This window comes from Meleagris gallopavo, chromosome 1 (genome assembly GCF_905368555.1).
Source record: "Meleagris gallopavo chromosome 1, MGAL_WU_HG_1.1, whole genome shotgun sequence".
Lineage (NCBI taxonomy): Eukaryota > Metazoa > Chordata > Aves > Galliformes > Phasianidae > Meleagris > Meleagris gallopavo.
The window spans coordinates 65,392,324-65,414,634 of NC_139404.1; the positions used below are offsets into that span (position 1 = coordinate 65,392,324).

A 22,311-nucleotide genomic window follows, 5' to 3' on the forward strand; every position below is an offset into this window, starting at 1 on the left:
AGCCGAACACTGCAGTTCTCAATTTACATTTAATGATTATTTAGATGTACATTTTGGCTACTTTAGACAGATTGATACAAGATCATTTCTGTTAAGGATAAACTGTGGACTTCCATAGAACATCTTTAATGACAACTATCAATACCCATAAAAGTTAGTCTATAATGATCTCAGTAAATGCTTTTTTTTTTTTTTTAGGCCTTTGTGCTTATTAAGAATGTGCTGAAGATGATAAAAATTAGCCCTCTGATAATATTAACAAGATATTATGGTCCTTTAATCAGACAAAGACTCTATTGGTAGCACTAATACAAAAATGTATTTCAAAGGAATATGTGTTTCAGTGGAGTATCTCTTTCTAACTGAGACAGAAAAATAAAACTGATGTGAAATTGAAAGGCATTTATTTCCAGATGTCTCTGTTCTTATGTTGTTACTCTTGAAATAGTTTCTGGAAATATTAAAACATCTTTGTGGTTTCAGAACTTCAGTGAATCTCAGGCTTGGTATAGTGCCTCTTTCTGTCAACTGACAGGTTTTTCTGCTGGGTGGACCACTCTTGAAAAAATCAATTCCTTCTTTCATTTAGAGATGCTCAGAATTAAAGAGGTGTTAGAAAGTTTAAAAACACATTAAGGAAATAAATATTCCCTTTATTTTATTTTACTGTTGCTCTTTTCCTAAGGATCTCTACTGGTGTAATTGTAACATCAATGAAAAGAAAAAGGTTACCCTTCAGCTGTTTGAAAGTTTGAAATTACTCTGATTTATTAATACTTTTTGAATGTTAGGAAAGTGTGGGGGACAAAATCAGTATTATTTTTTTTAAATTTGGTAACGTTAGATACTTGCTTCCTTCTTGTCTGTTAATTTAATTAGGGGTGAAGAGGATGGTGGCAGTGGGGAGCTGGGATCACTCTAAAGATTGTGTATACTGAAAAAGACGTTCCAGCAGAAGTTCTGCCAGTGAAATGCCACATTTGGCGGAATGCGTTCACCACCAGCTCTTTTGGCCAGCTCATTGGCCTGGATCTCCAGAGGCAGTCAGGAGTCTAATTCCTTTCTGGAATGAGATTTATGCTCCTGAATGCCTTTAGGAATCTGAAGCACCAACAAATCTCAGTGACAAAAGGTATATTGTGCAGCGCATGGTATTCGTACCTTTCACAGTGCCTCAGTGTGCCCTTCTCTGGGGGATGTGGTTGCTCTGCTGCAGGACTGGAAAGACAGAGCTGAATGAATCCACCACTAGCCATATCCTGCCATTGTCTCTGCAAGGACAAGGACTTAGGTGGAGGGAAATGTAGGTAGCAGTGACTACAAACTATGCGATTCCTGTGATTATGTGGAATGATTAAGTTCTCATGGTTTTCTGAGTATCAAGGTGTACTCAGTAGCCTTGATAGCATCCATTGTCACTAAGATACACAAGGTGATCAAGTCTGTACTCCAGAAGTTAGCATGCTGGAAATAATGGACGGAACAAGCTGGGATTCCTTGTTATTCTGAGCTGATAGTGGGGATGCAAGCTCATTCTCTGGCTCAGCACTCTGCTAATGAAAGAGGTGTTTCTATCGAGTATGCAGTCCTCAGAAAGGCTTGGCGGAAATTTTATTGACATACACATTGACAGCCCAGAAGAGTGTGTGACAGGCAGAATTTTAGAAATACTTGAGTTTCTCATATTCTGAAAGCAAACTGTTGTGACGCTTTATACCGATAAAAAGGACGAAAGCTGAGAAAATCTGAACTATTGCTTATGTAACTCCAAAATAAATATACACTGCTGCTGGGAAACTGAAGGGCTGGAGGATGGTATTACCTGACAAGCTTGATTTCTTTGTATTGTATATGTCATGCCTAGAGTGTGACGCTGCTTCTGAAGTGAATGAGTGAGATGACCGTTTGTTGAAATGAGGCAGTCTGAAAAGTACACAGTGAATAATAATACAACTGCCAGTATGTTCAGGTGATGGAAACTATAACAGTTTCAGACAATAGCCTGACTGTTCCTGAATGAGATGCTGGTTTTGGATGCAAACTGAGCTTAAGAAGTCCCCGTGCCTTCTGCCTGTCCTGCTTAGCCATGTATTCCTGCCTTGCGCTGTGGTTTGCTGGCTCCTCACTTACATTCTAGGGCATAATTAGTTCAGCAACTGGTAGTGTAGTGTATCTGAAGACTACTCTAGCTCTTTTCTTTCTAACAAACATACTTGTGTTTTTAGGTAACTTTCTTGTAAAACTGGCAGTATGAATTGGTGAGCGGTCAGAAAAAAAAATCGGTTTGCATTTTTGCAGATATAATAAAATTATGCTTTAATGGCATTTATAGGTGAGTAATTTTGATTTTAAAATCTCAAATAATTTATTTATTGTGCTATGGAACCTTTTCTGGCTACGTGCATTATTTTTTTTTAGCACAAGAAGCAGTCCTTTTGTGCCAGAAATCACAATAAAAATATCTTATCATTCATATGGTGTAAATTTCACTTAGGTCAGCAATGGATACAGAAGTTGATTTTGTCCTCTGAGATAAAATGTTATGGAACTAACATGTGGCTGGGGTGAGACTGGCAATTCCAAGAGCAGTAATGCTGGTTATCCCTGCCAGCGAAGGGAGCTTTTAGTAGGTTTGGAAGCCACCCATGGACATATGTAGTCCAGCTGTTTTCTGCACAGTGGTTGTGATGGAGTGGTGTAGTAGGAGTCATACCATGATGTGCTGGCCAGAGTACCATAGCTTCACATTATCTCATCAAAACTTGAATATTTCATTCAGCTCTGTGAATTCATGCAGAGGATCAAAAAGAATCTTGAATACATAAAAAACAATCCAACAACATACTATTTTTTGTCCAGGCATAGAAGCCCCAGAGTCCTATTTTACGTACTGCCACATTTTACCTAGTGCTTATTACACCTGTTTTGTTTGTTTGCTTTCTCTTTCATTTATTTATTTATATATTTATTTGCAATCGGGCTGTTTTCCTGCTGTGGCAACTAAGTCATACATTTGAACAATATAGAGGTGTTTCTTACTGTGTACTCCAAAAGTTTAAAATGCTTTAAACTACTTAAAATTGCATTGCTTGCTTCCTGGAAGGAAACAGAAAAAATGTATGTTGTGTGGTTTTTGATTTCCAAATTTAAATAGATTCAGTGTTGTGCCTGCTCATGATTCATAATGTCTTGCCTAGCTGCAAGTAGTTTCCTAAAAGCACGATTCTGTTGATGGAGAACCATATGTGTATGCAGATGCTGTATGTCTATGTAACCTGCTGATATCAACTATTTCTTCATATTGATGTTTTCTTCACTATAAAAATTGTTATTTATTTTGTATAGGTAAGACCTTCATACCAAAAGGGGTACATTTTGTGTCTGTTTGTGCTTGTCTGTACTTTCAAAGGAAGAGTAGAAATCTGCTGTTCATCTTGTCTCCTGCCTTGAACCAGAAAGAGTTTCATTGTGGTGCATAAATGCAGAACAGAATGCCAGAAGAATGGTGTGTCAGGAGGTGAGGGCTGTAGAAACCGTGGATGGAACTGTAGCCAACAGGTATAAGTATTTATGACCATGGCGGAAGAGAAGGGTGAATAATTAATGGAGGGTATTTGCTAGCTCTTTCATAACATAAAGGAAGATGCTTGCCAGAAGCATAGGATATATCAGCCAATGCTAAAGTTTATTCATGATCATTTGTGCCGACCAAATACTCCTGCCTCTAGTAATGACACGTGTTGGCAGGAAATGTCTGGTGGTCTGGCTGGGTACTGAGCAACTCCTGGCTTCTCTCCACCCTGCTACAGTTCATGTCATCATCCGTGTCGAGGCCAAACATCTTTCTTTTAATTTTTTTTCTGAGGAGTCTTTCTCTTTCATCATAGGACAAGAACTGCTTGCAGTAATTATGGAGGAGAGAGCACTTGGGGCATCTCCTTGGGAGAACATCATGCAAGCAGGAGGCTACCGGACTTGCACTGCTCCTCTAACTAGTAGTTGACTTACATCAGCTTCCCTCCCTTTTATAACACTTATCACTTCTTTGTCATGCCAGAGCTTTGCTACCTTCTGTCTTCCTCAGATATAATTTTTCTGGAAGTGCCTCATGTGAACAGCAGCTGTCCTGCACCTTGTTATAGCATGATGGAATTGCATTCCTTTCTCCAGAAGCAGGCAGCCTTTAGACAGAGAGGTCGGAGTTTTCCTTTTAGTAAATAATCAGCAAGAGCAGAAAGAGGTAACAGGAAGAGATTTGGCAGTGAAGATCATTCTAAGCTTTTGTAAGTAGATTTCCAAGACTGTGACCCTGAAGGATGGATTGAAAAGAGCTACTGGAGAGGCTGGGCTTGAAGGGAACATGGTGCAGTGCAACTGGTTTGGAAGGCAGGTTCATGTACACATGCATTTGCACTGCCACTTAACTGAGAGTAGGACTAGGTCGTTCCCAAAGGGAAGCTGCAATGCCTGAAAAAAAAAAAAAAAAAAAAAAAACTAGCTTCTGGATGTAGACTAAATTAAATTCAAGACTCCCCGACAGTACTAAAAATGGTGACTCTCACCAGAGCTTTGTGGTTCAGGCCACTTTCTGGAAACAAACTGCTTCTTTCTTAATGTGAAACCTTTTGTCTTTTAAGCAAATGAGTCAATGAAGCCATGTGTAAAAGGTCAAATGCAGAAGGAGAGAGACAGCAGTATGCTTGTTAGGGTATAAAAAGTTAGGTTAAAAAGTTATTTTATGTGAATTTACTGAGATACATTGCTTTTCAGTACCATCAGAGAATTTCAGCATATATGTATACGTATGCTCAACATGCACAAATGCACACGTGCCTATGTATATGCAAACTGGAGCAGTCAATGTGGGACTGCTACACTACTGAGGAGGGAGCTTGATACATTGCACTGAAGGTCTGTGCGAGAAGGACTGGCTGCTGGCATCAGCCCTCAGGTCTCACTGTTGTGGAGGAGGGAGTCAGTATGTTGAGCCCTTGGCAGGGGAGGAGGGAGAGCGCTGGGGCTGTGGGGCACGGAGAAGCAGCGTGCTGCTGCAACAATGGCTGGCACAGTTGGAGGGCTGTTCTCCAGTGGGTATTGCCATACGCACTGATGCAAAGAACCATATGCAAGCCACAGAGGCAAGGGTGAAACAAGGAAAGCAAAAGGCACTGTAAATATAGATAGAAAGGGCTAGTGATTGATAAATGTGCTATTAGAGAGAGCAGAAATCATTCTTGTGGATTAATCTGTATCTCTATTAATTCAGTTGGTCTCCTCTTCTCCAATATTTACTTAGTGACTCTGTTATTCTTTCCGTCTCAGTCTTTTTCTTTGGTGCCCTACTCGTAATCCTCTTTTACTTACCACTTTACATAGCGTTTCTGGAACTAAAATATTTCCCAAACATTAATGAATGACTGTAACAAACAACCTGTGAACAACTCTTTTGTAGATGTATTATTCATACTGTGCTGTGGATAAACTGGCAGTTGTTTTACCGTGTGCCATAGGACCTACACTGCAAGTAGGTAATGGAGGATCTTAGCTCAAGTGGGGATAAGAAGTGGGGCTAATCCCAGATTCTTCTCAAGGTTGGAATTAGAAGGCAGTGTGAATAGTCGTGATACTCAGAATGGCAGAGTGCACTGTCCGTTGCCTTTTGGAAATGCAAATATAGACTATAATAATACATAATGGTCCTGATGCACGTCCAAAATCTGTCCCAGTGTAAGTCAGCTTCTGGATGTAGTGAAATCCTTCTGTTAAATCTCAGAGGAGAATGAGCACTGGAGAGGGGGCTAGGAAGGCTCCTGTGTGCAGACCACCTTTTCTGATTTCAAACTGCACATTATATGTGCAAGCATTAAAGTTCTATTGACTTTATAATGAATCTTGAGTGCTTTACAAGCAAGATACAGTGTTTCTTATTTTGTGAGCATAGTCTTCCCAGAAAAGTCTAAAAAAAGCTGTACAAAAGCTCAGGTTCTGTCTATGTAATTCATGGAAGCTCTACAGCTGTAAATAACATTTTAAGCAGTTATTTTTATTTAAGATGTTTAAATTTCAAATCTTTTTTTTTTTTTTTAATGGGGTACATAAATGGCATAGTAAATGTTTGTTTCCAAGATATGATGCAGAATGTATTTCACAAGCAGTTACCGAAATGTGAGAGGTTGAGTGTGTGAATAGCATATTTTATTCAAGTACAATATGTTAACACAGTATATAATAGAATTAAACAAGCTGTTATTTAATATAGCTCTTTAGATTTAATATAGCTCTTTAGCTCTGCTAGGCTATAGGGGTGGGGAAGCTATTGTCTTCAAGAATTAAAGTTCTGTTTAAGTACGAGCAGGACAATTATTTGCTGACTCTATATCAAAATTCTATTTAAATGCCTTTCAGTAAAAATTGCAGTTCGAGTCAAGAGAGGTTTGAAACTGAGTTAGGACATCAATTAAATACAATTACGTGTTTTGTTTTTAAGGGAAAAAAAAAAAGTCTGTAAAATATTATTTTAAATAGTTAACGTACAGTATTTCAACAGGGGAGACGCTTATTAGATCAGCGCAATCTCTTTTATGCCATCGGGATTGCTGCGGGGCTTATAATCGCGTTAAATTTTCATATTACTCATATTCTCACATTAATGAGCAGATGCATTGTTACCATTGGGATTTTGCCATTCGGCCTTTCACATCTCCAATCACGATTTCCTCCCGCGATCTTCCCCATCCGCGCGGAAAGCCGCTCCCTGACGCGCGGCATTCATCTCCCGCCGGCTCTGCCACCGAGGCAGAGGTAGGGAGGCTCGGGACCGCCCCACCGGCACCCGCACGAGGTCGCGGAGCCGCTCACCGGCGGCAGCGCCCCTCGCAGCCCCGGCGCCGCGCTCTCGGCCCGGGCAGGGCCGGCCCAGCCTCCCCCCTCCGCCGGGGCGGGCCGGGGCGGGGCGGGCGGCGGCGGCGGCTCGGCCGGGGCGGCGGGAGCGCTCGCAGCCGGCGCGGCTGTTGCTTTAACGCGGGGAGTTAGACGGAAGACTTCTGTTCCTTGACGAGCGCGCTACAGAGAGTATTTTGTCTAGCCGCAGGGGAAAAGCTTTGTCACGGACTTGGCTGACAATAGACTTAAAAGTAAGACGGGCTGCTTTTGGTGCCTACAGGCTCTGGAGCCTATTGTCAGCGCACAATGGATTTCTCTTGCCGCATTCCTGCTTTGCAAAGGTTTGTTAGCTTTTCATGACTGACAGTCCTCTACTGCAAATACCGCATTTGCTCCGGCCTGTTTACACGCTGCTCGAGAATTTGTGAAAAGCTCAGGATTAAAAAAAAAAAAAAAAAAAATCGGCACCGTTTATTTGACTGACTCAGATATGTTTTGAAAAAAAAAAAAGGGTGTTTACAGGCGACGCACAAACTTGGGCAATAGGCGTGCGAGCGCCTGCAGCGCGGCGCAGCCGCCTCAGCCCCAGCCCCGCACGGGTGTGAGAATCGCAGTGCAACTCCCGACAGCAATCCGCTCCGATTTCGTCGCACATCCAGAGCTTGCAGCCGTGGTTCGGAATCCTCGTGAATTTTTCCCTCCTAGAGGGGGGAATCCTTCCCCGCCGAGCGGGAAGCGTCCCGTTGCACAGGGAACACGGGAGAGTGAGCGTTGCAGCGTGTCTAAAAACGTCGCCGGGGGAGAGTGGGGGGGGGGAAGAAAATACTGCTGCACGGGAGACGCTGGCGGTGCGGCTCCCTTTATGGGGTGGGAGCGGGGCTCCGTCGCTGCCCCGTGGGACGGCCGCTCGGGAGAGGCCTGCTGAGGGGAGCCGCCGTGCGGGGCCCCCGCTCGCATCTTCTCTCCCGCACCGCCGCTCGCGAAGTTGGGGCTTGAAGAAAGTAGGCAGAATTAGCCAAACGAGATAATGAAGGTTCCCCGTAATGGTTTTTACTGTGGGGAAAATTAACCAGTTGCTAATAATTGTATGGTCTCTAGGCCAGACGGTCCCTTTGATAAGTTAACATGTACTCCCTTTATGCTCCTGGTAGGGGGTAAACAAACGCCTGAACAAATACAAATACACATAAACACGAATGTGGAGAATAGCAGTATATGTCTTAGATCCAGATAATAAGTGTGGGTATTGTTATTTAGATGGCGCATACTGGGACACTTATCTTTTAGTACACTCCATTTTCTAACTGAATGCAGTGCTAATCGTAGGATTGAAAGCTATTGTAATTGTGTACCCATCTAAATGCTGACAAGAATATACAATTACATTGTTTGGAATTGAGTTTAATGTCCTCTGAATTTTATTAGCATTTATATTTACTTATGCATTAAAATTCTACACAAAAAGAGGTCAGAATACGAGAGTTACAGACATAAATAGCAGACCCGTCCACACCCTTGCTGCATTTTTGCTGAAAATACCGAAGGAATATATTTTAGTCTATTTTATTTTTAAAGGAAGTGATAGAATCTGAAATGAGCAAATAATGGGTTTCCATTCTAAGCGATGCCTTTTCTCCCTCTGGATTTTGCAGTCTTTTAAGGCTTTTTTTTTTTTTTTTCATACCCAACTTTTTATTATTATTTATAATGTGCGTGCTACTGGAAAATCTTTCCACAGTATGCTTACCACCACACGATGTTTAAACACACATTATAAAGTGGATGTAATTGTAAATACTCAGAGGGATATAATTACATGTAGCAGATTTAGGAGCTAATTCTTTGCTTCTCTCTCTCCCCTCTCTCTCCCTCTCTCTCTCTCTTTTTACTCTGCATTTTATCAACATAATTATTTTTTGACTACAGACTAACACTCAGAAATTGACAGGCATCCATTATAAGCAGCAACTTGTTCACCAAATTGAAAAACAATGAACTGCAGGTTTATATGTGCCCATTGTCATACGAAATTACTATGGCTTTGTTCCACGAGAGGAAAAAGCTAATGGTTTTGAAACAGCAGGTGACAAAACACATTTTTTTTTTCCTCCCCTCTTATCAGTTTGTTGATGAAGTCATTACGACTGGGGCCCAGAATAGGGTTGGCCTTATTTTTAGCAGATAGACTTTTAATGAGTTCTATTGTGGAGACAGTCATGTTGATTTGCTTACATTTTTTTTCCCCCCCTTCACTCAGAAACTCCCAGTATTGAAAAGCTACTATCAAAGGACTGGAAAGACAAGCTTCTTGCCATGGGATCAGGGAACTTTGGAGAAATAAAAGGTAACGCTCTTTCTGTGCTAAAACGAACTGAGAATGAATATACGTTTATCACGGGCTTTTTGCAACTTTGTTTGTTTGTTCCTCTTCCCTTCCCTCATCTTGAAGGCTGAATTCGAGGCTGGAATAAAGTATATGCCTCAGTCTGTACGTAAATGCACGAATCAATGTTGTATTGCCCTAAATGAATGAACTTATATAAAGCCGTTGTTGCACGTATCATTCTCTGTTATAAGAAGATAGATCCTACAGCTGAACTGAAAAAAAATGTAAATTTGCTTATCAAATGCAGGCTTATGTGTGGGATCAGAGCGTAGCAGCGCTCAGCTTCTGAAATCTGAGGGTACTCAGAATTTCTTGTTCATGTTTGTGCAGATTTTGGTGATGGAGATTTTTTTTACTTTTCTGAATGTACTGAAAAAAGAAAAAAAAAAAAACAAAAAACAAAACCCACCAAAGCTAGTGTTATGATATTCCTAGGTACTGAAATTAGCCAGCGCAGATTTGAAAAGACAGCGTACAACATCTGTGTGCTAAAGCGTGTTCTTTTAACGCCATGCTCCAGAAGGAAAATGACAAAATTTGACCACTCTCCAGCAGCAGTAGTCTCTGCTTTGCCAAGATGTTTCCCCATTTTATATATGTGAGGTCATGTTGGGGAACCTGTCGTTGTTTGTTTTCATGTAATTTAATATTTTTATAGTTCTTCCTGAATGCTTGTGATGAGGAACTGACTCAGAATACCTGCGTGTCAAAAATTTCAGTTTTCAGAGCAGGCGTTGTGGTTCTGAAAAAAAACAGGGGGTCTGATTCTTCTCCCATTCCTATCACTGTACATCTACAGTAGCGAAATCCAAGCCAGTATTGTTTTGGGAATGTGGAAGTAGATTGAGATTAAAATCAAGCCCTTCTTTTATGTTTTAAACGAGATTTCATTCCTCTCCATTATTTTTGGTTTGTTTGTTTACTGACGTCCCCAGTGCAGAGATCCTCATTCGGACAGGCTCCCAGACCTCGTGTTTGGCTGGTTTATGGATCATCTGCACTAGAAGTGGGCAGTACTCAGTAAAGACTGCAACATGACGTGCTCTGATAGGTTAACACATTGGTCAATGTGCAAAGATAGTGTTAATTTAATTATATGTGCCTTCCAGCTTGTCACAAATAAGCCATCAGCGTTAGTTTGCTCTAGCCCACTGACTTACACAAGTAGGAAAGTATGCCACTTGCTTCCCCTAGCTTCTCCCTGGGAGGCTGTAATTCAGAAAATGTATATTCACTACATATGTAGGATAACTTTAGAATAGAATATGGTGCTTTGGCTCCAAACAGGCTGTGATACTATCGTTATAACAGAGGGCCAAACTCTGAGCTCTTCATTCCCACTGAGCACATTTTCTCCAGGCGCACAGAGCAGGGGAACCACTGGGCGTACCTGGGATTTCTGTTGTTTGGAAGCACATTGTTTTAAAGTAACAACGTCGGCTGCCATGGACTGACGAATCTTCAAAATGTTTTAGGTCTGAAGTACAGAGGCAGCTTTCATAGCCACTTTTGGGTGTGTGTTTCGGTGGTTCTCACAGGATTTCTGGAGCCGCTTTAACTCTTGTTGTGCTGGAGCTGGCGGAGTTCGCGCAGTGGTTCTGCTCTCCCCCTGCACTCAGTGAAGCTGCGCTGAGAAGTGCTGTGCACCGTGAAGCAGTCTGCTCCCCTCCCCGTCCCTGTGATCTCGTTCTCTTGGAGGGCAATCTTTTTTCTCCCTTCCTCTCTCTCACAAGTTAAACTTGAAAGCAGCAGAGGCAGCTCTGTGCTAGAACGAAAGAAATTCAGCAGTCCTTTCAGTCTCGCCTGGGGGGAGGATGGGGAGCAACAGCACAGCCTCAAAGAAGAGTTTGCTTTGCTTTAATTTTTGTTTTTTAGCTTCATATTTTGAACACAAGTCGAGTTATTGTTCTGCAGCTCTGTTCAAAAGCCTCACATCTGACGCTTTTTAGTGCAACTGTGGTGCTGTGGTTGGGGGCATGGTTATTAGGTGTTTGGATCAGGTTTGGCAGTAAGCTGTGAAAACAGGCACTGGTTTATTTTTCCTACTGACTGCCGTGACAGTTGCAATTATTGTCCATTGTTCCTAGGTGGCTGGAAAGGAGGGAGGATACAATAGAGCATTGCCCTCTGGGGGTAAATGAATTTGACTTACAGGTTCTTGGGGGGTCACGAAGGCTGATTATTTAGTGCCCAGGAATGCAGTTTTCATGGCACCGCCAGCCATGAGCTGCAAACGAACAATGGCTCAGCTGTATTGCAGCTGTATTTAGTGAGATAGCATGAAAGGTGTGCGAGTGAAGCTGGTTTGTAGTACGTATGGATGTACAATCACACATATATTAAGCTAGAGAATGTTTTTGTCCTTCTATACAAATGTGTTGTTATTAAGGTTTCCAGTTGTGAATTTTTAATTAACTTCTCTCTATATTTGTCTTGGCACCTGCATTTTTTTTCTTTCATTTCTATATTAGTGATATTTGGAAACACTGCACAACTAGTGTCTTATTGTTAATATACCCTGGAATGTGGACAGCACTTAGAATCTGCACTGCCCAACTGTCTTATGCACTGAATAGTTTTTTCCACATAACTGTTCAAAATTTCATTGTGTTTTTCATTAAATCTGGAGGAGTTTTAGTATATCGTGCTAAAGTCTCAGTGCTGGACTACATATTGTTAATGCCCAAGTTTGTGTTACTGACATTGAATTTTATTCGCTGTTAGAGATTAAGAGAAAGGAGGATGAAGAGTTTATTTTCTATTAGTGTTATTTCTTATAAGTTAGGAAGCAATAGTGTTTTATTAAAGATAAGGAAGTTTGTGGATGGTTAGAGTAAGTTGCCAGACTCCTTAGTTTTGTATTCAGTTCTTCCTTTTCACTTGCTTTGTTACTTTCAGCATTCACTTCAAGCCCCCTTTTCTTCAAATGCACACTTAGAAAATGGGAAAAAGCGAGAGTATCTGCAGAAGCTTAGTTACAAACTTCAAGATCTTAGTTAGAAGTATCTACATATGTCGAGGTACTAAAGGAAAAGGAAATGTAATAGCACATTCCAGGGCTTGATTAAAAGGCACAGGAAGGGGGAAGGGAATGCCCTTACAATTGAGCAAAGAACCTGTCATATCTGGAAATTGAGTTTGGAATTTAGTTTGAATGACTCTGTTTGCTTAGAGAGGCAGTATAGGGCTGCCTCTCAGTTTGGAAAGGGAGATTTCTTAAGAAATTTTGTTGTAGTAAAGCATACAAAACATGTAATTGAGTGGATGTATATTGAGATAAAACCATAAAACTATATAGTGAATTGGTTAAAGTCTGTTCAAACTTATTTATACCCATCATATTCAAGAAGGGGACTCAAAAGGCTTCTGGGTTGCTCACGGATAACACAGTTTATTGGAGTCAGTGAGGCAGAGAGAGCTTCAGTGCACGGGCTGATCACCTCCAGGAAACAGAATTACAGCCCTCCTTGCTCTCAGCAGAGCCTGCTGCTGTTTGGGAACTGCGAGGTGACAGTGGTTGCTTTCCTCCAAAGCAACATTACTGACCGCAGGAGGTGCAGCGTGCAGGGTGGACCACTGAGAGATGGCTCTTTGCTGTCAGTGGCCATACTCATAGTTAGAAACAACTGTGAAATTTGAGTTTCACTGCTCAGACGAGGCCCAAGAGCAGGCTTCAGAGACGGCTGCTGGCCCCTGGGTGCATGGCGAGATGTGCGGCCTGGCTGCCACCGGGGCCTGGCTACTGTGGCTGTGAGTGAGACAGCTTCAGCCATGAGGAGAAATCTCGTTAAAACTTCCCCAGTGTACACAAAGCCCTTCTGCTAATCTTGTTCATCTCTCACTTATCAAGGGTTGTCAAGAAATATAAATACTTATTTTGTATGCACCCCACTTAGCTAATTTTGAATAGGTGTGTGGAACAAAAGGCTGAACTGACTTTTGTCACTAATCTTTCGGAGTTGGTTTGCTGTTGAAGTGAGGGCATTGTTCGTAGTGATTGCGCCTGAACCTCTCAAGAAAGACTGGGCGAGCCTGAACCTGATTTTTTTGTTGTTTAAAAATCCCTCTTAGTTATACAGGTTACTTCCTAACCAAGCTTGGCAAACTGTTTGCTGCACTCAATGTCAAAGGGTTTGTCTTTAGGGTAAATTCAGCTCTTTTTTGTATCCACTTAAATCTGAAAGATTTTACTGGAGTAACTCCAGATTTATGAGTGTAATTGAAAGCAAGATTAGCCTACCAATCCTAATCTTTAATGCATGATACCACAGATACTTGTTTTGTTCGAAGACCTGTGCTCCAAGTAACATGAAGTATCGGTGCAGGTATTACATCCCGCTGTGTCTGATGGATGATGGGGCCATGTTTGCCCAGGCTCTAATCTCACTCTGTGTTGGGAAGATGGGGCACGAGAGAGTATGCAGTCAATGGTTTTAGGACTGCCAATAATGGATAAAGAGAAATAATCCATTCAGTGATACTATAGCTCGTCAGAGCCTGTGAATTAAAGACATATGTTATGTAGATTCAATGTATGGATTAAAACGGATAATCTGGTAGGTGACACACAGAATCTTGAGATAAGTGGGCTATGCAGATTCGGTATATGGATTGTGACGGATAATTCCATTTAAGTAACGCTGGACAAGTTGAAGACAAGTAAGCTTCGAGTAGTGCTCAGGTTATGTGCAGTAATCCAGTGAGTGACATGTTGGATCTCATAATCTGTAAACTGAAGGCAAGAAAGCTAAGAATTCTGCATTTAGATGTGGACAGGAAGGAGCGGGTAGAAGGGAGAGAGATTATTCGTGGGGAATGCTCTGGGTTTAAACCTTTGACTAATAAAACACAGATCCCCAGGAGATGTGTGAAAGCTGAACATTTTCATGGGAGCTATGTAAATTTTGCATTTGCAGATTAATGGTTGAAAAATGTTTGCAAACTTCTCTCAGATATGGATGTGTTGATTTTTTTTTTTTTTTTGTGGGTAGTATTGTATTTGGAGTGAGGGGAAAAGGAGGGAGAGAAAGTCATAAGTGAAGGAGGTAAGATATGCGTGGTTGCTGGCATTTAACTGTGATAAATTCAATATTTATTGCAGCCTTCTTCTTTGTGCGTATTTTTGGGGGGTGTTTAATAGTTGGCAATTTGCTGACAGAGGGCTTTAGTCCTTTGCTAATATCTCAAAAGTGCTGGAGGGGGAACCTGCCCAGTGGCACACAGGGGAACCTACGTTTCGAGAGGAAATTTGGCAGCTGCCGAAATTAGTGGAGGTTGATCGCACTGCAATATGATACTCTCAGACTGCAGAGCAGCAGACAGTGCCAACTGAGCCACACCAACGCAGAACTCAGGCCAAATGAAAGTCTGAAATGGAGATTGTGACTGGATGGAGCTGCTCCTATTTGACCCTAGGATGGGAGTTTAGTTGGGGGCAGCATCTGTGGAAGAGAAGGGCTGGAGGAAAACATCTAAAATGCAAAAAATGAGAATTTGTAACAGCAGGATTGTTGGTTTGTTGTTGTTGTTGTTTCTTTTTTCTTAAAGATACTCAGTTTGATCAGGAAAAAGATTAGGTTCTATTCAGAACAATTACAACTTTTATTTTTAAAAGTATTACTAATGGAGAAAACAGAATAAAATTGAACTAATTAAAGTAGCAAATGCCAGTGGCTTTATTTTGTTTGAACATGTGGAGGCCAAACCACTATATTTAAACATCATGCAGAGTGCTGGATGACAAAAGGGAATTAAACCAGTTCTTCTTTGTACTAAAATTACCTCAAAGATGTGCTGATAGAGATGAATGTTGCTGAGCTACAATTACCAGTTTGTCAAAATAAAGCAAATACACATACATATTTCTTACTGTTTGACTGCATAAAATTCCTCTAGCAAATGCTATTTCTCTAGCCGAGTCCTAGCTTCTTGTCTAGGCAGTCCAACGAAGAAAAGCCTCTGAGAAATAATCTCAATACAAACATTGTCTATTCCTTTTATAACCTTGACAGTAAGTTACTAACCTGGTTGAATACCAAGCTTTGTTTGCAGTCTACTGTACCAAAACTTTTTATGACAGCAAATGAAGAATGTTCACTGACATCTTTTTCCAGCATTGCGAAACAGTAATGTGTTGGGCTGTTACAGAGCAGACAGCTAAGTTTTTGTTCCCACAGAATATTCATTCTTGAGAGTAGTAATGGCAAAATACGGTAATTGTTCATCATTTGTTTTTATTCATTCTGCAAAGTCTTCCACTGAAACTTAAAATATTACGTCCACCGGCTGAAATATGTAACTTCCTTTGAACTTGCTGTTCTAAAAAGGACTTCTATTTGCTAGCAAAAAAGATTCATTACATAAATCTGTGCGTACAGGCAAAGAGGTCTGAATTCTGGGCTTTTTCTTTATTTGTTTGTTCTGGTAGTGGCAGCCTGCTGAGTAAAAAGCAGTCAGAAAGTTTTCTTTTATTAAGCTGACTTCCCATATCAATCACATGAAGTCATTTAATTTAGCAAGGTAGGTAGCTATAAGTGATGGCAGTCATTGTGTAGCAAAGTTGGCTTAAATGCTTAATGAAAAATGCCAGTTTTTAAATGTTTACATCCTGGCAGCTCCAAGATTTACTGGCTTGAAAAGCTGTGTGCCAGTCTTTAATAAAACATTCCCTGAAGTATTGATTAGGGAAGCATCGAGGGAGTTTGCACATGTGCAAATGTCCATTTGCCCATGTCCACCCACAAATACACATACCCGTAGTACCATATTGATACAGAACTTCAAGTACGTACTCACTGCTTGGTCATAAACATCTAACATTACTGTTGCATGACAGAGAAAAGAAGAGTTTAAATTCTGGACTTACCTCAGCTGCTTAGATCTGTTATCAGACCACCTTTTCCGAAAGCGCGTAACAGGAGCTCCCCATTGCCTCACATATACAACTCCAGGTGATGTCAGCAGCGGGTCCGCCTGTGCAGCAAGGGGAGAATATTCCTCTTTAAAATTAATATCAGGTTCTAAGTAGGTCTTTCAGGGGAAGTGTGAGAAAGATTAGTTTGCTTTTCATTAGAAGAGGCAGCCTCTCTATTTTACTTTCCTGATCTTCTTATGGGACGGAGTATTAGTGCGTTTGGATTCCTAATGTGACAGAGCAAAAGTAAAATCGGGATGAGGGAAGACAAAGAGTTGACAATGGAATGAGAATGAAAATCTCAAGAAAAGATACTGGAAGAAAACCCTCAAGAGAAGATACTCACTTTATGGACAACTGCCTGGATGTATTTATTTATTTTTCAGGTATAATAATGTTATTGCTAGGAGAACTTTAACTCTTCTGAGGACATCTTCATCAATAGGCTGTTCAGTTGGAGAGAGATCATTCTCGACTTCTTCAGTTTTATATTGAGACTGTTCTCTGGCCTTAAAAGTCTCACTGGAAAATACATCACTGCAGTAAATGCCTGGAGATGGCTCAGCTTTTAGCTGGTTTGTGGGCTGTACTTATGTCTTCATCAGAGCAACATCAGAGCTAAGTTTGCAGCACAGTCCCATTGCTTGATTAGTGTGTTTTAGAGTGATTTCCTCATTCCCAGGGCTCCTTTAGGTAGGACCCTGGCTGCTATCAAGGGTCAAGCAAAGATGCAAGTATTTATATACTGTGCATAAAGAAATTTGTGGCCTTTCTGAAGTCTTTCTGCTGGTGATTTCAGCAAGGCCAGCAATAGAACAGCTTACAGTCCCTAAAGTTAAGAATGGCTTCAGGCAATTTTCTAAAACTTAAAGCTTCTGTTTTCTCATACATAAAGGTAATGCATACCTTTCTACCTCCTGACAGTCTTGAAGAAAATCAATTAGCTAATGCTTTGAAATTAAAAAATGCTCTGTACTGTGTGCTCTAGTTATTATTATACATCTTATCATTATTTGAACATGGAGTATTTCAAAATATTCTTATTTCCATTTAATTTTTTTTCTTCTACAAAGCTTTGTAGATACAGGAGGATTTTTTTTTCCTTTTGTAACTATAGTTAATGATACGAACATAATACAATATTATTGTGTCTTCCAGGCTTTCTACTCGCACATTGTTTTCTTTGATTTTTCTTTGAAAGACAGATGCTGGCAGTTCAAAAGCTATTTACGTAATTACCTTGATAGTAAACTGACTGGGGGGATGAATTTCACTGTCTGTGTGTGTGCAGGGAAGCCTCTGATTGATAACATTCCTGGATGTTTAATTGAGACATGGCTCAGAGATCGGGGAGCGCCTGGTCATGTTGTTGCCCCTTGTAGAATGTGCTGGGAGCTGCGTGGCTGCGAGCAGATCTGTGGGCTGGCTGTGAGCAAACAGCCTGATCACTTCAGCATTTGCAGAAAATGCCTGTTAAAGAAAATATTGGCTTTCCCAAATTCTCATTTACATTCTCATTCTGTCTAATAAATTACGATAAAGTATTTGCTGTTTGGATTGCAAAAGGAGTTTCTCTGCCTTTTTTTTTTTTTTTTTTTTTTTTTCCATTGGTTCTGTTTTGGATGAATATGCCAAGGTTTCTCCTGTTCGTTTTCTCACTTTAAGTGTGTCATTTGGTCATATTGGTGTCTTCATTCTAATGTTTATTAAAATGTTACTGTCACTGCCAGTCTGAGACTGTGAATCAGAACTAAGAATGTGTAATAGCTTATTTCACATTTCAGTAAATTTCTTTTCCTACAGAAACACTATTATGGGTAGTGTTGATCTGAGATGAAGTTTAGGTTTGGCGATACAGAATGCCACTAATTTGAGTCTTCTTTTATTGCCATCTGCTGCGGGTGTTGCATCCACAAACACATTTTTTTTTCTTTCTGGATCTCTTTTTGTGGTGGTAGAGAATGGTGCATCTGGTATAAGATGGGGCATCTGGAAAGCGTCTTCTTCTGAGCCATTCCTGTTGTAGTGCGTACGATGATGTCTGTTGTCTGTTGTTTTGCTAAGTTGTGAGAAACTCCCATTTTGCCATTGCAATGGTAGAGTATAGAGAGAATGGAACAAGTGCCTACAGCTACCTCTGAAAGGCTGCGTGGCCTGGTGAGTGAAAGGTTTGTTAAACACAAAATGTGCCATATCTACTCATTGCACATCTGATGATAGTTAGGAGTAATTATTGAGGCAGCCATTGGTATACACCACTCTCCTTGCTCAGTATCTGTGTGAAGTGATCTAGCTTGCTGTCAAGTTGTACACTGCAGTGATAGGCACTTGTTTTACCTCCCAGTCATACTGCAATGCAGAGTGTAAGTGCTGCAGTTGTACAAACAGTGGTGCAGAGCAAAGAGCAGCTCCAGAACCAACTCCAGCACCATGCTGCACGGAGCAGCTCTCAGTGTAGTGACAAAGTGGCCAGAGGCAGCTGCTGGGGCTGTGACTTATCCTTGCTGAGCTCTGCACCACCTCCAAGGATCTGGCAGGTTGGCAGCATGGGATAGCTTGTGGCTTCCTGGGCAGCATCTATTAAGCACCTGTTTTCACACGACTGTTGTTGTGGTTGCTCAAAATGCTGATGCGTTTTGCTGTGTAACTTGCGTAATCTTCAAAATGGAAATCCCTTGAGTGCCAGGGACACTTCAAATGGTGAATGTTTGGATCTTCTCATGCAGGCTAAAAGAGAGAACAGAGTGGTGACAGGACAGAAGTACGCTCTTGTTGCCTACCTATAATTTACAGCAATGAGAAATTGCCATAAAAATGGCAGCTAGTGCTTGGTAGTGCATTTTAATTCATACTCATAGTCTTGTAGTGATCAAAGCTGTTCACCACTGTGTATTTAACTTTTGGATATTGTTTGGTCTTCATTTGTTATGCAAACAAAGTCGTTTATAAACGGCAATTTTAAACTAGGAAATTATAGAAAAGGTGCTAGATAGTGAGGGCAAAATGCAAAATATCAAACACTTCGCATTATGACCAAGACAGTCTGATTCAAGTACTCTTCTTCTTTTTAATTTTCGCGCTTCTATAAGCCACCAGCAAAAAAACCTTCAGAACTAACTGTGGTAGTAGTTTTGATCTTTTCCATTATGCTGGTTGTTTGGCAATATGGCTGACTACTTGCTTTGCAAGGAAAGATACCTTGAAGACTCAATATTACAATTTAATGTTATTAAAGTTATTGGAAAGGTAATCACATAAAAGTAGCTAAGCTGTGTTTTGCAGAAAGCATTCTCCAAAGAAGTATTTTCTTAAAAGCTGACAGTGATAAATTCTCCTTTCCAGTTTATTAATGGTCTCAGATTGTTCAATGAAAACAATGGTTCTGTCAGATTACTCCCACTCCAGCTGATAAGCCAAAAGACTTGGTACTGTACATACCAAGTTAGTACATGAAGCATCCCCTCTGGCCATTTCAAACTTTCTCCAAAAGATACTAACAATGAGGAGATCAGCTCCTCTGTGTTTCTCTGTGGGAGAAGCCTATGGCTTGGCTTTGGCTGTCGGCAGCATTCCATGGCTACTTGTTACTCACCCAAACCTTCTCCCTTGTTCCTGTAGCATAGGTCTAGCTGTTGTGTTCCAGGGAACCAAGCAGCTTTTTGCTCCTCCATAGGTAAACAAGATCACAGAAGAGCTGTGCTAGCAGGTTGCCCATGCAGTTTGGTTGTGCCAAGTCGCTGCTGGGGTGCATGTGGAGAGCTTTTGCATGTGGGAGCTGGAGAGGATGGCACTGACTACCGAGTTGTCTTCTGCTGCTGCTGTGAGGAGCTCTGTGACCCATCTGTCCGTCCGTACACACACATAGAAGTGTTTTTCCACCCATCAAAGGTGTAGGGGGTTAGCTTTACAGAGTGCTTTTTGACTCCCATCCGAAAGCTACTATGGGATCTCAGAATGCACTGATGAGCCAGTACTGGCTAAGTATCTTCAATGTGCATCACTGCATTTCTCAAATGAATTATTTGACAGCAATTGCACTTTTCTAACCCTACTAAGGGTTATAACTAGCAACCTGTTATATTATTTCTCTCTGTATTTTCTTCTTCCTCACATTCTTGAATCCTCATAAAAGTTGAGAAGAAAATATTTTCTTTTTTCAAATATCTCAGTGTGGTACTCTGTGCTGTACTGCGAGAATATACTGATAATTGTCATTAGATGAGTATTACAATGAAGTGAACTGCTAGCAGCTGATAGGGCAAGGAAGGAGCTATCTTTTCAAGTAGTTCTGCTGTGCAACTTGGAAACTCTGCACTCTTTCCTAGAGAAGAATGTATGAAGGGTAGAAGAGTGGCAGTAGCACTGCTAACTAATTCTACATCCAGGTGGCAAGTGCATCACTTAAATCAATTCTCTCCAATTATTGAAATTAAAAAAAAAAAAAGTGTTTTCTTTGCCTGCATTAGTATTTTAGCCGTTTTCTATTTCTCCCAGCCTTCAACAGAAGAGTTTTAAGTCCTGTGGTTGCTGTTTCCATACAGCTCTCAAGTTTCCAGCTCCTTCTACAGAGAATGTTCTGCTGCAGCCCTCTGTTGTATAATAGGGATATTTCTACCTAGATCTCCAACATCTTAATAAAAAATGAATCAAGTTACATTTCCTTTATACGAAAATATGTATTCTTAGTGTTTTCCCAAATGTATGTAATTATCTAGAAATGTGTTACAGGATTTTGCTTAAGTTGGAAACGGGATGCTGCTTGGGAGTGCAAAGATGAAATTCAGTGAATATAAATAAAACTAAATATCAAGTGAATAACCCTAACAGTGACACCTGTAGGGCTGTGGACCACTCTTCCGAAGTATGAAGTAGGTGATTCAGTCTTTCAGACTTTTCAATCCAATGTTGAAAGCTGTAGTAAATATATTGTAGGGAACATTCCTGCACTGGCAGGGAGGTAGACTAAATGAGCTATTACAAGTAGCTCTTTCCCATGTCTGACTGATAGTTGGCTAGGAGCATGTTTAGTGTAGTCGCCAAATTTTTCTCTCTTTTTTGTTCTTTGTTTTTTTTTTTCCCTCTTGGAGAGCATTGGTGACATTGGCAGAAGAACATTTCCTGCATTTTAGAAAGGTTTGTGTGGCAGGGTTGTCCCAAAAAGCTGATTATTTTCGGAGGAGGCATAGAGATAGATAGTCTTAATCCTTTCCTAAGGCTTTTTTGAAAAAGGTTTCATGGCTCTGACTCATATGAGAGGGTGTGGTGGTATTGGAGATATCTGTGGATTAGCTGCTACGCATATTTTCTGGTCTTTCAAATTTGTAGTACAATGATTCTAGATATACTAATAGTGCATTTTTTGTTTCTAGTGTGTGATTCATAGCTTTTTTTCTTGGAATTTTTTCTTTCCTTCCCTTATAATTGCTGTCATTCTGGGTGGAAGGAGGGCTTTTTATTGAATGATTTAGAGATAGAGGTTAGTCAGTTCCTGTGTCTGTGTCCTCCTTTAGAAAGCATCTATGACAGTAAACATGAGAGATGGTGAGTTGCACATAACTCAGTTTTTCTGATACGTTTCTGCAAGACTTTTTCCTTTAAAAATATTAATTGATGATGAGGGCAGGAGTACTCATCATTAAGAGTTTAAATACTTTATCACTTCATCCTCGTTAGGATATATGGGAATGATGTAGCGGCTATGTGCTGTGGGAGTACCAGCGAGGAGGCTGAGAGGTCCCACCCCAAGGGGACCCCCCTGCTTCCCACTAAATATACAAGGGAGGTTAATGTGGACCTTACAGTTTCTGCAAGTGTCAAAACATTTACATGTCTTAGTTATAAGTTTCTGCTGAAAACTCAGTAGTTTATAAGAACTGGAAATGTTAATTTTGATCCCTGTGAAATGTAAACAAGGTTTAAAATTTGAAACTCAGAGAAGGCAGTATTTTTTTCCCTATTGAGCTGATAGAAAGGCAGCAGAAAGTAGATGAATGGGCAAGAGAACATTGAAGGAGGACACCGGATCAAAGTCTGCATATGGAATTATCCTTCATGGTTCATTTTCCTGAGGAAGGACAGGCCATAATGTGCCATAAATTGCAGTAGGCTGCTGCTCTTTGGTTCAGCTGAA

The 22,311-nt window shown here is 40.8% G+C and overlaps 1 protein-coding gene and 1 long non-coding RNA gene across 20 annotated transcripts in view; one reads left to right on the forward strand and one right to left on the reverse strand.

Annotated features, from left to right (window-relative positions):
- The window catches only part of SOX5 (SRY-box transcription factor 5), a 639,945-nt gene that overhangs the window by 468,971 nt on the left and 148,663 nt on the right, over positions 1–22,311 (forward strand). For 17 of the 19 annotated variants that reach the window (XM_085231458.1, XM_085231481.1, XM_085231450.1 and 14 more), the window contains one exon: positions 9,140–9,226. The exons of the other annotated variants lie outside the window; for them this stretch is intronic. In XM_085231458.1, the coding sequence (XP_085087584.1) occupies positions 9,140–9,226 (87 nt within the window). The remainder of the gene's footprint in view (positions 1–9,139; positions 9,227–22,311) is intronic. 19 annotated transcript variants of the gene reach the window in all.
- Positions 3,667–7,673, reverse strand: LOC146545377 (uncharacterized). Its single transcript, XR_014885208.1, has 2 exons — positions 6,670–7,673; positions 3,667–4,467 (listed from the first exon to the last, which is right to left on the reverse strand). It is a non-coding gene; the product is annotated as an uncharacterized LOC146545377 (long non-coding RNA).